The sequence below is a fragment of the Labrus mixtus genome, chromosome 8, assembly GCF_963584025.1.
Source record: "Labrus mixtus chromosome 8, fLabMix1.1, whole genome shotgun sequence".
NCBI lineage: Eukaryota > Metazoa > Chordata > Actinopteri > Labriformes > Labridae > Labrus > Labrus mixtus.
The window spans coordinates 29,201,450-29,213,949 of NC_083619.1; the positions used below are offsets into that span (position 1 = coordinate 29,201,450).

The following is a 12,500-nucleotide window of genomic DNA, read 5'->3' on the forward strand; positions in this document are numbered from 1 at the left end:
GAGGTTATTACTCCTCTGCAGGTTCAGACGCAGGTTAAACCGGCTGCTGAAAGGGCCACGGGAAGTTTAACAATCAGCTGCGTTAATGACAGGAAAGTGGTTTTTTAATGGGCTTTCATAATCGGAGGACGAATGAACAGAAAGTCTCCGGGGTCGTTAACGTGTTCGGCGTTCAGTGTCTCAGCCGGGCTTACAGCTCAGCTCCAGGGACGACGTCGTCTCCGTCAGTGACTGTCCACACTGAAATCCTTCAACATATTAGGATCCGTGACGCTCTGCAACTTTTTTGTGTTGTCCTCTCACTGGTATTCTTATTTACCGTTAAATCCAGAATATAAGTGCCCCCCCCCCCCTCTCTAGAGTCCATGCTCACTCAGGTCACCATGTGGTGGTCTCCCCCCCCCCCCTTCCTCTCTAGAGTGGATGCTCACTCAGGTCACCATGTGGTGGACTCTGAAGCTTCAGTGTTTATCCAGCTCTGCATGGGTCTGTAAACCTTTCTGTGTTCTAACCTCTCTCCATTTTTCAAAAGCATCTCCAATATTGATCCTAGTTTGAGCACGTTTCTGCTCGTGGAGCTTATTAGAAACATGCAGAGGCTTTTTAGGTCGGGTACAATCACTTCTATCTTTAGATTAGTGACAAAGTGTAATGAAAGCGTCTTACCTAAAACGTTTCCTTTGAAAAGAGTGCTGTCGTCTTTCTTCCCCGCTTTCTCCTTATCAGCTGTGGACGAAAACAGACGACAGAGACACAAAGACAGAGACAGTTAAACCTTCATTGATGGAATCATGGATGATAATCTGTGTGTGTATGTGTGTGTGTGTGTGTGTGTGTGTGTGTGTGTGTGTGTGTGTGTGTGTGTGTTATTAACCCCTTGAGGACGGACTAAAGCAAGAGAAGTCAGAGGATGTTTCCACAGCAGTCTGAGATCTGCTCTGAGTCAAGGTGACGAGGGTCGGTCTGAGCTGGTCTGTGTGTGTGTGTGTGTGTGTGTGTGTGTGTGTGTGTGTGTGTGTGTGTGTGTGTGTGTGTAAGACAGCCATGGGTGACAACAATTCCACTTGAAAAAGAAAAAGTGTTTGTGTTGTTGTGGGTTTTTTTCTGTTGACTGGCTGCTTCTCTTCGTGCTGTCTGGAGGAAGAGAGGGTGATGTGAATGTTGAAGACAGCGCACACACACACACACACACACACACACACACACACACACACACACACACACACACACACACACACACACACACACACACACTCATTCATTTTTAATGCTCCATCATTCTGGAGGAAATATTGACAGAACTCTCTCTCCTCTCTGTCTCGCTCTCCCCCCCTCCTTGTCTGTCTCTCCCTCGTTGATACCTCCACCTCCCCTCATCTCCTCCTGTCTTTCTCTGTGATGTCATCCTTCTCTCTCTCTCTCTGTTGTCAGACAATAACAGAGAAGATTTCATAACAAAAACAATCTGATGATTTATAAAGATTTATGCTCAAAAGTGTATCGACACTCTGTCTGTGTTTCTGGAATTGATGCTCGTTTTTTTATCAAGGGGAAAACAAAACATCAACATCAGACCATGTTTGGATGAAGACGGTCAGACGCAGCGGCCCAACGCTCGTCGTGAATATTTCTGTTCTCTCTTTCTTCATTTCTGGGGCTTTTTATTTCCCTATTCTACAGACAGGACCGTGGAGAGAGCCGGAAATCAGGGAGAGAGAGATAGTCAGGAACAACATGCAGGAAAGGAGTCACAGAAGGGATTTGAACACCTGCCGCCCGCTGAGAGGACCACAGCCTCTGTACATGGGGCTCGCACACTAACCACTTGGCCACCGGCGCCCTGCTCTCATGTCTCTTAAATTGCATCTACGTTTCCTCCACTTGCGTCTTAGTCCCTCCCACCAGAGATGCATTAATAATCGAAGGAGAGAGGAAACGAGGAGATATGTGTGAAGAGACGACCTTTCCTCCGTAGCGTCCGTTTGTGATGATGACATCAGCTGATCACCGCTCGGCTGTCAGTCAGGCTGTTTGTGTCTGCACTTTATTAATCCTAATACAATCCACACAGTGACGGTGTGTAGTCTGTGTACTCTACCTGAGAGCCTGATAAACACCTGCACAGGAGGAACAACCTCATAAGAGAGAGAGAGAAATCAGAGTCTTGAGACGTCCTCTAACATGGCGGCATGGGACGACCTCTGGTTCAAGCGAGGAGCGAGGAAACGAAAAAAATAAGGGATGCGAGAAGCAACCGCTGTGCTGCCGCCGACAAAGGCAATAAAGATTTATTCTAATTCATATCTGGAGGCGCTTTGTCAGTGACCGCATCAGTGAACACAAACAATATGGACACCTCAAATGGCGAGACATTTCAACCAGCATCACTCCAGCGATGAAACTCTCTTAAGAGCCGAAGGAATCGAGCCACAAGAGGGAGTGATCGAGTCAGAAAACGTCTCCAGAGAGAAGGTCGTTGGGATTTTTAAACGGATGTTAATTAGAAACACATCAAAGTTTAAACTCTGTTGTCATGACGACACCACAAGACATGACAAAGACAGAAGCAGGAAATAGAAGATTCTGTTCAGCTGTGTCAGACTCTGCAAAAAGGAGGAAACACATTTCTGATCGATTTGTTTCGACTCTCCTCTTTTCACTTGTTTTACTCTGTACAGTTTATTTTGAACCGAGGTGACAAACATGAAAGTGTTGGCATGGCGCCTCGAGGAGACAGCAGATCAGGCAGAGGGCAGGTGCTCTTCACCCCAGGGTGCAAGAAACCCACAACCCCCCCTCCCAGTCCTCCACTCACCCACTGTCCCCCTAAGCCAATCACACACACTTGGTCATCGGCCACCTTAAAGCCATAACCGCTGACAAGAAATCCATAAATCTTGCCGGGGTATCGTCCCCCTGCCAAACGCTGCGGAGCGAGAGCGAGCGCAGAGTGTGTCCCCGCTGAGACGACACATTGTGATTCAAGGTGAGTCTATCAACATAAATCAGATGTGAGGAGATACTGAGAGGATGCACCGAGGCTGGAGGAGCTCGGGGGTGTTGGCAACAGACTTTGAAAAACATCAGACGGCAAACTGTGACTGCAAATGAGGTTTGGTGTCTGACACTCCCTCCTCACTCGGCTCCTCAGAGCGGCAAGAAATCACTCAGTGAAGAGATTACAGACTCATCTCAGAGTTTTGTTTTTACTCCTCGTCTGCTTTGGAATATGAAGCGTGAGACGGACTTAAATACAGAGGCGTGTCTGATTCTCACACGGCTAACTATTCACACGTTTTGCTGTCGTGTCTCAGGATGTTTTGCTGACGGGTTCTAGAGCTTAAAAAGAAGAAGTGACACGCGGAGGAGTACGTATCAAACCCTGAATCACTTCTGAGTACCTGTGACAATGACATGTCCTTCAACTTTCGCGTCAAACAAATATCAACCACTGTCTTTCTCACCTCTTTAAAAAAAATTGCAAAACCAGGACACAAACTGTTAAAAAAAAAGTAGCAGAGGAAAACAAGTCCATGCATTCACCTCTCTATCCTTACATCATAGCAGTTCTTCATTTTTCAGCTGCCTTCATAAGTCACAGAGGACTCTTCAGCTGGTCCGAAATGCTGCTGTAAGTGAAATAAATAATAACATTTCTCCCATACTAGCCGCTCAGTATTGGCTCCCTGTAAAATCTAGAGCATTTTAGATTCCCTCACCTGGGTTAGCCAGCTAATATAGGCCACAGTCGATCAGCAACTCTTGTGTTTCTGTGAGGTGAAAACTGCTTTTTTTTTAGAACATCTGCATCGACCAGTCTAAGCCTACAACAACAAAACTAACGGCAGGTCCAGCTTAAAGTACAAGCTTTAGGTCAACTCTTTGGGTAAAAGACTGCATCCAGGACCCTCCCTGATTGGTCAATGATTCCGAAGGAGTTGGTCCTGGTAACTGAAGGCTCTACCTCCCGTACTAGTCCCGAGTTCCCACGGTAATCATAGATCCCACTTGCGACAGCACAAAATAATACGATGTGTATGCTATAAAACCGTATAAAACTCTTATAAACACATCAACAAACACACATAGGGTCATTGTTCATTGTCAGTGTTTTATTCTGAAAAGAAACCACTGTCTGACTTCCTGTCCTGCTGATCTGCTCTGTGGTAAATCCGTGCTCCGACATCCGGCACAAATACCGGCAAATACACAACGCAGCGGAGCCAGTGGAAGCACACACATTGAATAAAATGAAAACCTGTCATCTCTGCTAACATGACGGAGCAGAGACGGACTTAGTGGAATTTAGGGGTAAAACCTGTGATTATGAATCAGAAACATATTCCAGACCGGATAATTCCCCTGCGTCAGATTCAAACAGGATGTGTAACAAGGTGTGGATTAATGTCGTGTGGAATCAAAGCAAACGGCATGCCTGGTTTGTGGGTTAATTGAAAACATCGGTGATTAGACACATTAATTTGTCTGACATGGTCTCGATAACGAGGCTGATTTATGGCCCGAGATGAAACGGTCACAGTTGCGCAGTCAGCAGCGTTCAACGGAGAGGGAAACAACATCAATCCTGCATCTTCACACATCAGCAACTTAATGTGGAGTAATGATCGTCGTCTGCAAGCAAACCAAAGTGGAGGAGGTTGGAGGAATGAAACGGCAGCAGCGAGGAGGAAAATAAATCTGCGATTCAGGGAGCGTCGTGCGTTCGAGATTTAAACTCCTGAGACGTGCTTTCAGATCAAACAAAGAAGAAAAAGGAAAATAAAACAAGGCCAGACGGACGTTAAAATCCAAGAGGAGGGAGGAAAGTGTGAGGAAAAAGGGACCACAAAACTATGAAAGCAAAAAAAGCAGGAGGGTTGAAGAAAAGATTTAAGAACGGGAACAGACATGAGGAAGGTAGGAGAGAAAAGACGGTTGAATGTAACATGGAGGAAGTCTCTGAACTGAACTCATGTTTATACACTGAGTGAGAGTCATCTTGGACTCGAGGACCACAGATTCTCTCAGGGTCTATAAAATGATTTTCATTTACGGGGCCAGTTTATCGGTGGAGAACGAGCCCCCTTTCATAATCCTCGAGGTTATGACGGCCCGTTATCTGGAGCTGCACGAGTCTGGATGATGGGATTTTCCAATTTGGATCCAATAAAGCAGCAACAGAGGCCTCAGTGGGCAGATTTATCAGTCTGTACACAAAACTGAGGAGGGCCGATGTCTGCTCTCAGACGCTCCAGTCGGGGTCAAAGGTTACAGCTGTGAGCGGATAAACCCGCAGGAATCAGAGCGTTCACAGAGCGGGATTTACTCCCAGTAACAGGAGAACAGTTTCTTTGAGCTGCAGAGCAAAACATCCACGCATCCTCATACAGAGATTAAGCTGTTTTAAGGCACACCCCCCACACGGCCGTTTTGGACGCCCCTCGGTTTGTCAGATATGAGAGCAGTTATCAGGTCAACAGGTGTTGCAGCGATGGAAGCGGTCAAGAGAAGTGGTTCAGATAGAAGTGATTGTACCCGACCTAAAAAGCCTCTGCATGTTTCTAATAAGCTCCACGAGCAGAAACGTGCTCAAACTAGGATCAATATTGGAGATGCTTTTGAAAAATGGAGAGAGGTTAGAACACAGAAAGGTTTACAGACCCATGCAGAGCTGGATAAACACTGAAGCTTCAGAGTCCACCACATGGTGACCTGAGTGAGCATCCACTCTAGAAAGGAGGGGGGATGTTTAGAATTTAGACTGCAGTACCCGTTTTAACCACTAGGTGTCAGAGTTACATACTGCTCCTTTAAGAGTCTATATTAGTCCAGTTTTCTTCATTTCATTCCCGTCAGTTAGCTGCTGCGATAAGATTGAGTGTATGTATTTTAAAATAAGATTTAGCGCCTTTTTAAGGAACCCTTCACTGTCAGTTTCAATCTTTAGAAACGTTTGGTGCTCCTTCTAACATATCCACAACCATATGTTACGAGTTTTTAAGGTCCTCTTAAGGTTTCAGGGTGAGGATTAGTTTTTCAAGGTACCCTCATGCTATACTCTATTTGCATCAGTGTATTTCCTTTGAAGCACAGTGAAGTGTTTGCATCTGTTTGTTGCCTCTTTCTGAAGGTTTAAGAAGGAACATTAAAAAGCACAGCCCGAACATGTCAAGGCGTCTTTTCTTGAGGTTTCATTTATGTGGAAAAAATACAAGCGCGAGGCAGACTCCGCCCCCCCGTCAGAACAGCAGCTTTACAGCCGGTGAAGAGAAGAAAAGGCTGAGATGAAAGGGAACTGGCACACCGGGGAAAAAATCCAATTTGAAGCTTTTATGTGACATTCAATGGCTCATTTTCAGCTTGTTCGGTGTGAAACACACATGCAAGTTCTCTCCGTGACATAACACACAGCAAGACGAGCCGCTGCTGAACAAAAACACCATTTCTTATTTCATCCCTCAATCCTTCACGTTTCATCAGCTCAACCGTGATGTCAGCGCCGGAGCTTCTCAGTGTTTTTGCTGGCGTCCACACACCTGTTAGTGATGCTTTCTGTCCTCCACCTCCACCTCATCACTTGTTATTATATGATATTATTCATTACATGCATAACACACTCAGACACAAGTGCTCCCCCTGCAGGTGATTAAGAGTGTTGGTTCAGGCTCAGTCTTACCGGGGCACCTGCCCAGGTGTTTGACGTCGATCTGCTCCTGCTTCATACACGACGCCTCTCGCACCAAACAGGGGTTGTTGTAGGAGTTTCCATCGGTGGCGCACACCGGGTTCTCGTTGTGGCCGCTGCAGTCGATGTTACATATGCACCTGAGGAGAGGAGAGGAGAGGAGAGGAGAGAGGAGAGAGGAGAGAGGGGAGAGGAGAGAGGAGAGAGGAGAGGAGAGAGGAGAGAGGAGAGAGGGGAGAGGAGAGAGGAGAGAGGAGAGGAGAGGAGAGGAGAGAGGAGAGAGGAGAGAGGAGAGAGGAGAGAGGGGAGAGGAGAGAGGAGAGAGGAGAGGAGAGAGGAAAGAGGAGAGAGGGGAGAGGAGAGGAGAGAGGAGAGGAGAGGAGAGGAGAGGAGAGGAGAGAGGAGAGGAGAGAGGAGAGAGGAGAGAGGGGAGAGGAGAGGAGAGAGGAGAGAGGAGAGGAGAGAGGAGAGAGGAGAGGAGAGAGGAGAGGAGAGAGGAGAGAGGAGAGAGGAGAGAGGGGAGAGGAGAGAGGAGAGAGGAGAGAGGAGAGGAGAGGAGAGAGGAAAGAGGAGAGAGGGGAGAGGAGAGGAGAGAGGAGAGGAGAGGAGAGGAGAGAGAGGAGAGGAGAGGAGAGGAGAGGAGAGGAGAGGAGAGGAGAGGAGAGGAGAGGAGAGGAGAGAGGAGAGAGGAGAGGAGAGAGGAGAGAGGAGAGGAGGAGAGAGGAGAGGAGAGAGGAGAGAGGAGAGGAGAGGAGAGAGGAGAGAGGAAAGAGAGGAGAGAGGAGAGAGGAGAGAGGAGAGAGAGGAGAGAGGAGAGGAGAGAGGAGAGAGGAGAGAGGAGAGGAGAGAGGAGAGGAGGAGAGAGGAGAGGAGAGAGGAGAGAGGAGAGGAGAGGAGAGAGGAGAGGAGGAGAGAGGAGAGGAGAGAGGAGAGAGGAGAGAGAGGAGAGAGGAGAGGAGAGAGGAGAGAGGAGAGAGAGGAGAGAGGAGAGGAGAGAGGAGAGGAGAGAGGAGAGAGGAGAGAGAGGAGAGAGGAGAGGAGAGAGGAGAGAGGAGAGGAGAGAGGAGAGAGGAGAGGAGAGAGGAGAGAGGAGAGGAGACTTTGAGTTCTATCTTTCAGATTTGGATGAGTGAGCAGCTTCACAGTGAAGATGTTCCAGCTGCAGAGCTCGGTGGACTTTAAGCACGCCGACTGATAAAAGAGGAAAACACTCACCAGACGTCCTCGGAGTCTTCGTCGCACTCGGCTCCGTATTTACACGTGTTGCACTTGGTGAACTTCTTCCCGACGTCGGCGCCTGAGCCCTCGTCATCTGTGACACAAAAGAAAACCTAAGCATGGTGGTGAAGCGAACACGTTCTTAACTGTCAACACAAACAGATTATTATTTCTTCAGCTATAAAAACTTTTAAACGTCTAACTTTCTCTTTTCATCCGTGAACAAACATAATCATCTTTTTATTATTATTGTTTGTTCGTTTCTTTCCACGACAGCGACTTGATCTCATTTTACAACAAACTACCTCGAGCTCCCATCAGTCTCTGTTTCGGGGTGAGCGCCGCCGTGCCGTTAACGCTGATGACGGCGTTTTTGTACCATCGACACGCGACACGGCTCGCGTGTTTTCTATCAGACACAGACGAGAGTGTGAGGAGACGCACATTATCGTCTCCTGATATTATTGTTATTATCATCATTACAGGGGATGCGTTTAATGCCACCTCGCATGATGGCGTCCATTTTCCAGCAGAGAGCGAGTTCAGAGCGGACAAAGCGACAGCATCGAGTACAAGCTGCGAGGATTAGTCATGGCCGCCTTTTCATCGAGGGAGCCATTATCAGGACTCAGGAAGTGTCATTATGTCATGAACAGACGAGAACAATCTGCAGTCCACGTCAGGAAGCCGAAATGAGAGAAACAGATTTGTTTGTGGTTAAAAAACATCTTCTTCCTCCGTAATGTTTGAACAACAATCTGAGCCTGTCAGAGACCTTAAAGGCAGGGCTGGTCATTTTCTAAAATGCAGCATTCCCTCAGTGCTCCGTCTGCACCCCCACCCCCTCCCCTCTGTGCTCCCTCATAAGCCACGCCCCCTCACTTACATGCAGGAAGTGGACCTCAGCTCATCTCTGTCATTGTGTAGAAACTACGTCGTCTCATGTCTCATTCAGTAAACTCACAGTATAAACTCCTAAAGTCATCGGAGTGTGAGCTAAGGGAGACAGGGAGGCGTGTGATTGGTTCATCAGATTGGTACCGCGTGGCAGACATTGGTTGAAGTTTTTACAGACTTACAAACTGATACAGATGATGGATTTTCTTTGTTCCTTTCTCAGAGAACCTGAGTTATTAATGTCTGTCAGGACCTGAAGACAATTTACACCAAAATCTGAAAAAGTGGATCAGGAGGAAATGACCAACCCTGACTTTAAAGTTGGACGTAGATTAATGTTACACATTTTCCCCAGAGGATTACGAGATTACCATGTGTAAATAAATACAGCAGGAATATAAATCACAAAAATGAACTTAGAAAGTAGAAAGATGAAGAGAGGTGTCACTCTGCTGCAGATTTCTTCTCACTTACAGGAAGAAAAACGAGACTTTAAAGAGTGACAGCGTGATTAAAACAGCTCGAGAGGAAGGGCGCTTTAGTGTGTGTGTGTGTGTGTGTGTGTGTGTGTGTGTGTGTGTGTGTGTGTGTGTGTGTGTGTGTGCCTCTGTGTGTGTGTGTGTGTGTGTGTGTGTGTGTGTGTGTGTGTGTGTGTGTGCCTCTGTGTGTGTGTGTGTGTGTGCCTCTGTGTGTGTGTGTGTGTGTGTGTGTGTGTGTGTGTGTGTGTGTGTGCCTCTGTGTGTGTGTGTGTGTGTGTGTGTGTGTGTGTGTGTGCCTCTGTGTGTGTGTGTGTGTGTGCCTCTGTGTGTGTGTGTGTGTGTGTGTGTGTGTGTGTGTGTGTGTCTTCACTGACATATCGGCCTGCTGTGTGTGGATGTATTGAACACAGAGGGCTCAGTCGGGGCCTGGAGGCTGATGATCGATGGACGGCGGCGTGCAGCAGAGAGGATCTTTGTCTCTGTGCAGGATGATGCTGCTGCTTCACACAGACTCCGATCACAAAACACAAAACCATCAGATCTCCTTAGAGAAAGTTACAACGCCAAGGGGAGCATTTAACCCTTTGTGTTAGCTTCATGTCTCTGCGCAGCGCAATCCTGGTGAATCAGGCCCTGAGCTTTGTTTACTCGCTCCCTTCTTCTTTGAACAGTTTGATGGGTGGAGGTGTTTTATTAGCTGACAGGTGTGTGTACATGTTTGGAGAGTAAGAGACAAACACAAAGAGAGCTGCAGTCAGGTTTAATATTCATCTCTGTGGCTGGACCAGTTTATCGCCTGAGGGGGAATCACCAGCTCCTCCTCTCAGCCCCCCGGCCTCCCCCCCTTGCACATGCAGATGGTGGAGATATCCTCTCTCAGGGGGCCGCCTTCAATTAACCCCCCCCCCCCCCCAGCAGCCGTATTAAACAACACACGCTGCAGTCGCTGCTCACAGATGGTCAAAATGTCTCTGTTGCCACATTTGGCAGCGACGAGGCTTTTTAACTCGACTCCAACGAGACCAAAAGCCATCAAGCGGATCATCAGGGAGGAGTTAATGAAGAGCTGAAAACCTCCGTATAACCTTTAGAACCAGAGTTAACATTCAACAAGGGAGGAGTGATACAGAGAGGCACACGAGGGGAGGAGAACAGATCCTCGAATGCTGACTTCAGGCGCCTTTCAGTAGGATTGCAATGATACCTTTTGATACCATGGCAACAAAAATCAAAGTCATACACACTCAACATTGGTTCATTTCTTGTTTTGAATGACCATACAGTTGCAGACAGATTCCTGCACGCTTTTTAAATTACAGGAAAAACATTGGCAACACTCTGCTACAGAAACTTACCAATGTTTTTGGTGCAATTTTTACACAATCTGCAGGAGTTTGTCTGCAACGTTTGATGGACTCATTCCTCTCCCATGTGGCTGTTTTGTAAAATAGAAACAGTTTTTTAGGTTGCGTGTCCACCTTGCATTTTTTTACAATTCTACAATTCACTTATCAGACTCTTTTATCCAAAGCGACGTACATCAGAGAGTAAGAACAACACAAGCAAGGATCTAGAAAAAAGGGAACAATGTCAGTAAGAGCAAACGATCAGCTTTGAGTCTGATTGGACACACAGGTGCTGACAGGAAGTGACCAGAGGCAAAGCACCACATTGAGGGCAGTTCTTGAGAGCTCTAATCAGTATAGAAACCATCTTATAAGTCGTCGTTATCAAACAAAAACCATCGTCATTACCATCATCATCATCAATAATATGGAGACCATCATCATTAAGTTAGTAGGTATTCATGAAAGAGCTGGGTCTTTAGCTTTTTCTTAAAGGTGCAGAGGGACTCTGCAGATCACATGGAGTTTGGAAGTTCATTCCACCACCGGGGGGCGACAGAGCGCCATTGTCTTTTTGCAATTGTTTCACTGAGTAGAGAGCGTTTGCAGGGTGCCTGGAGAAAAAGTCGCAATACCTAGCATCTGTTTTTGTCCGAGCACTCCGCCTTTTTTGAGCAGCCGCTACGAGCACTACAAGTTGAAAATCTTTCATCTTTCCAGAAAGGCAGTTTTAACGTCTTTTCAAAATGTATGATATTCCCAAACAGATCGTGTCTTGTACCCTCATCCTCCTCGCTCCATGTCTGATCGGGAAATAAACGATCCTAAATATAAAACATGGAGTAAAAAGTAACGGAGCAGTGTCGGTCATACAGCGGCCGTTATCAACAGACTGTTGTCATGGAGACAGGACGGACGTGCAGCGCTTTTTCGCAGTTTTTTTTCAGTTTCAGTTTTTTTTTCAGTTTCAGTTTTTTTTTCAGTTTCAGTTTTTTTTTCAGTTTCAGTTTTACAGTCAATCAAATCAGTTTCTCTGTGATAAAAGCACTTCCTGTTTGTGGAGCAGATTGACACTCAGCTGGGATCGATCTGTGTTTGACTTTCATTGGAGCAGAAGTGAAGCAGGAAGTTAAACTTTACAAAACCCAAACACAAGACCAGAAAGAAAACGTCAAAACTCACCGTCTCCGTCTCCTGAACCGGAACCAGGATCTGTGAAGACACAAGAGACACAACACCTGTCAGTGAGGTCTTCATGAGCCATCATCAAACACTTTGAAAATCAGTTTGTTAAGCCGAAAACAACAGATTTCCTGATATGACTCTATCAAAATAAAAGCCTTTCGACGGCTTGTGGACTTTTATTGTGAAAGATTTGGCAGACATAGAATGTGTTCATCATTTAAGCTTTAACGGAGCTACAACAAGCGTGTAGATTTCCAAAAACACTTTCATACTTCTACTCAATGTGACGTCTTCAACTTAAGACGTGCAAGACGTCCGTTTGCACACCTTTAAGCAGGTAGACCCGGACACAGATCCATCACACAAAGCCTTCTTTGACACGAGCTTTGTGCTGGAATTTTAAATCCATTCAAACAAAACCGATCAACCAAATCAAGTCCTGATTAAGTGCTGTCAGGGTCACTCGCTCATACGTTTGAAATATCCTTCCATAGTTGAAGTTCTTCATCTCGTGCTGGCTTTGTTGAGACGTACCCGGCTGCATGTTTCGGGGTTTCTATGGACTCTGCTGTGCAGGGGTCGGTCCTGGCCTCCATGTGGTCCATCGAGTCTTGGTCCTGGACTCTGAGCTGTGCACTGAACGTGACACAAACATATCTATGTATCAGTTAGACACAGTGGGGTTTAGCA

The 12,500-nt window shown here is 46.7% G+C and overlaps 1 protein-coding gene across 2 annotated transcripts in view; it reads right to left on the reverse strand.

The window, feature by feature from the left end:
- The window catches only part of tmeff1a (transmembrane protein with EGF-like and two follistatin-like domains 1a), an 89,876-nt gene that overhangs the window by 40,919 nt on the left and 36,457 nt on the right, over positions 1 to 12,500 (reverse strand). For both annotated transcript variants that reach the window (XM_061043634.1, XM_061043633.1), the window contains exons 4-7: positions 11,808 to 11,837; positions 7,901 to 7,997; positions 6,677 to 6,825; positions 667 to 726 (exon numbers count right to left, since the gene is read on the reverse strand). In XM_061043634.1, the coding sequence (XP_060899617.1) occupies positions 667 to 726; positions 6,677 to 6,825; positions 7,901 to 7,997; positions 11,808 to 11,837 (336 nt within the window). The remainder of the gene's footprint in view (positions 1 to 666; positions 727 to 6,676; positions 6,826 to 7,900; positions 7,998 to 11,807; positions 11,838 to 12,500) is intronic.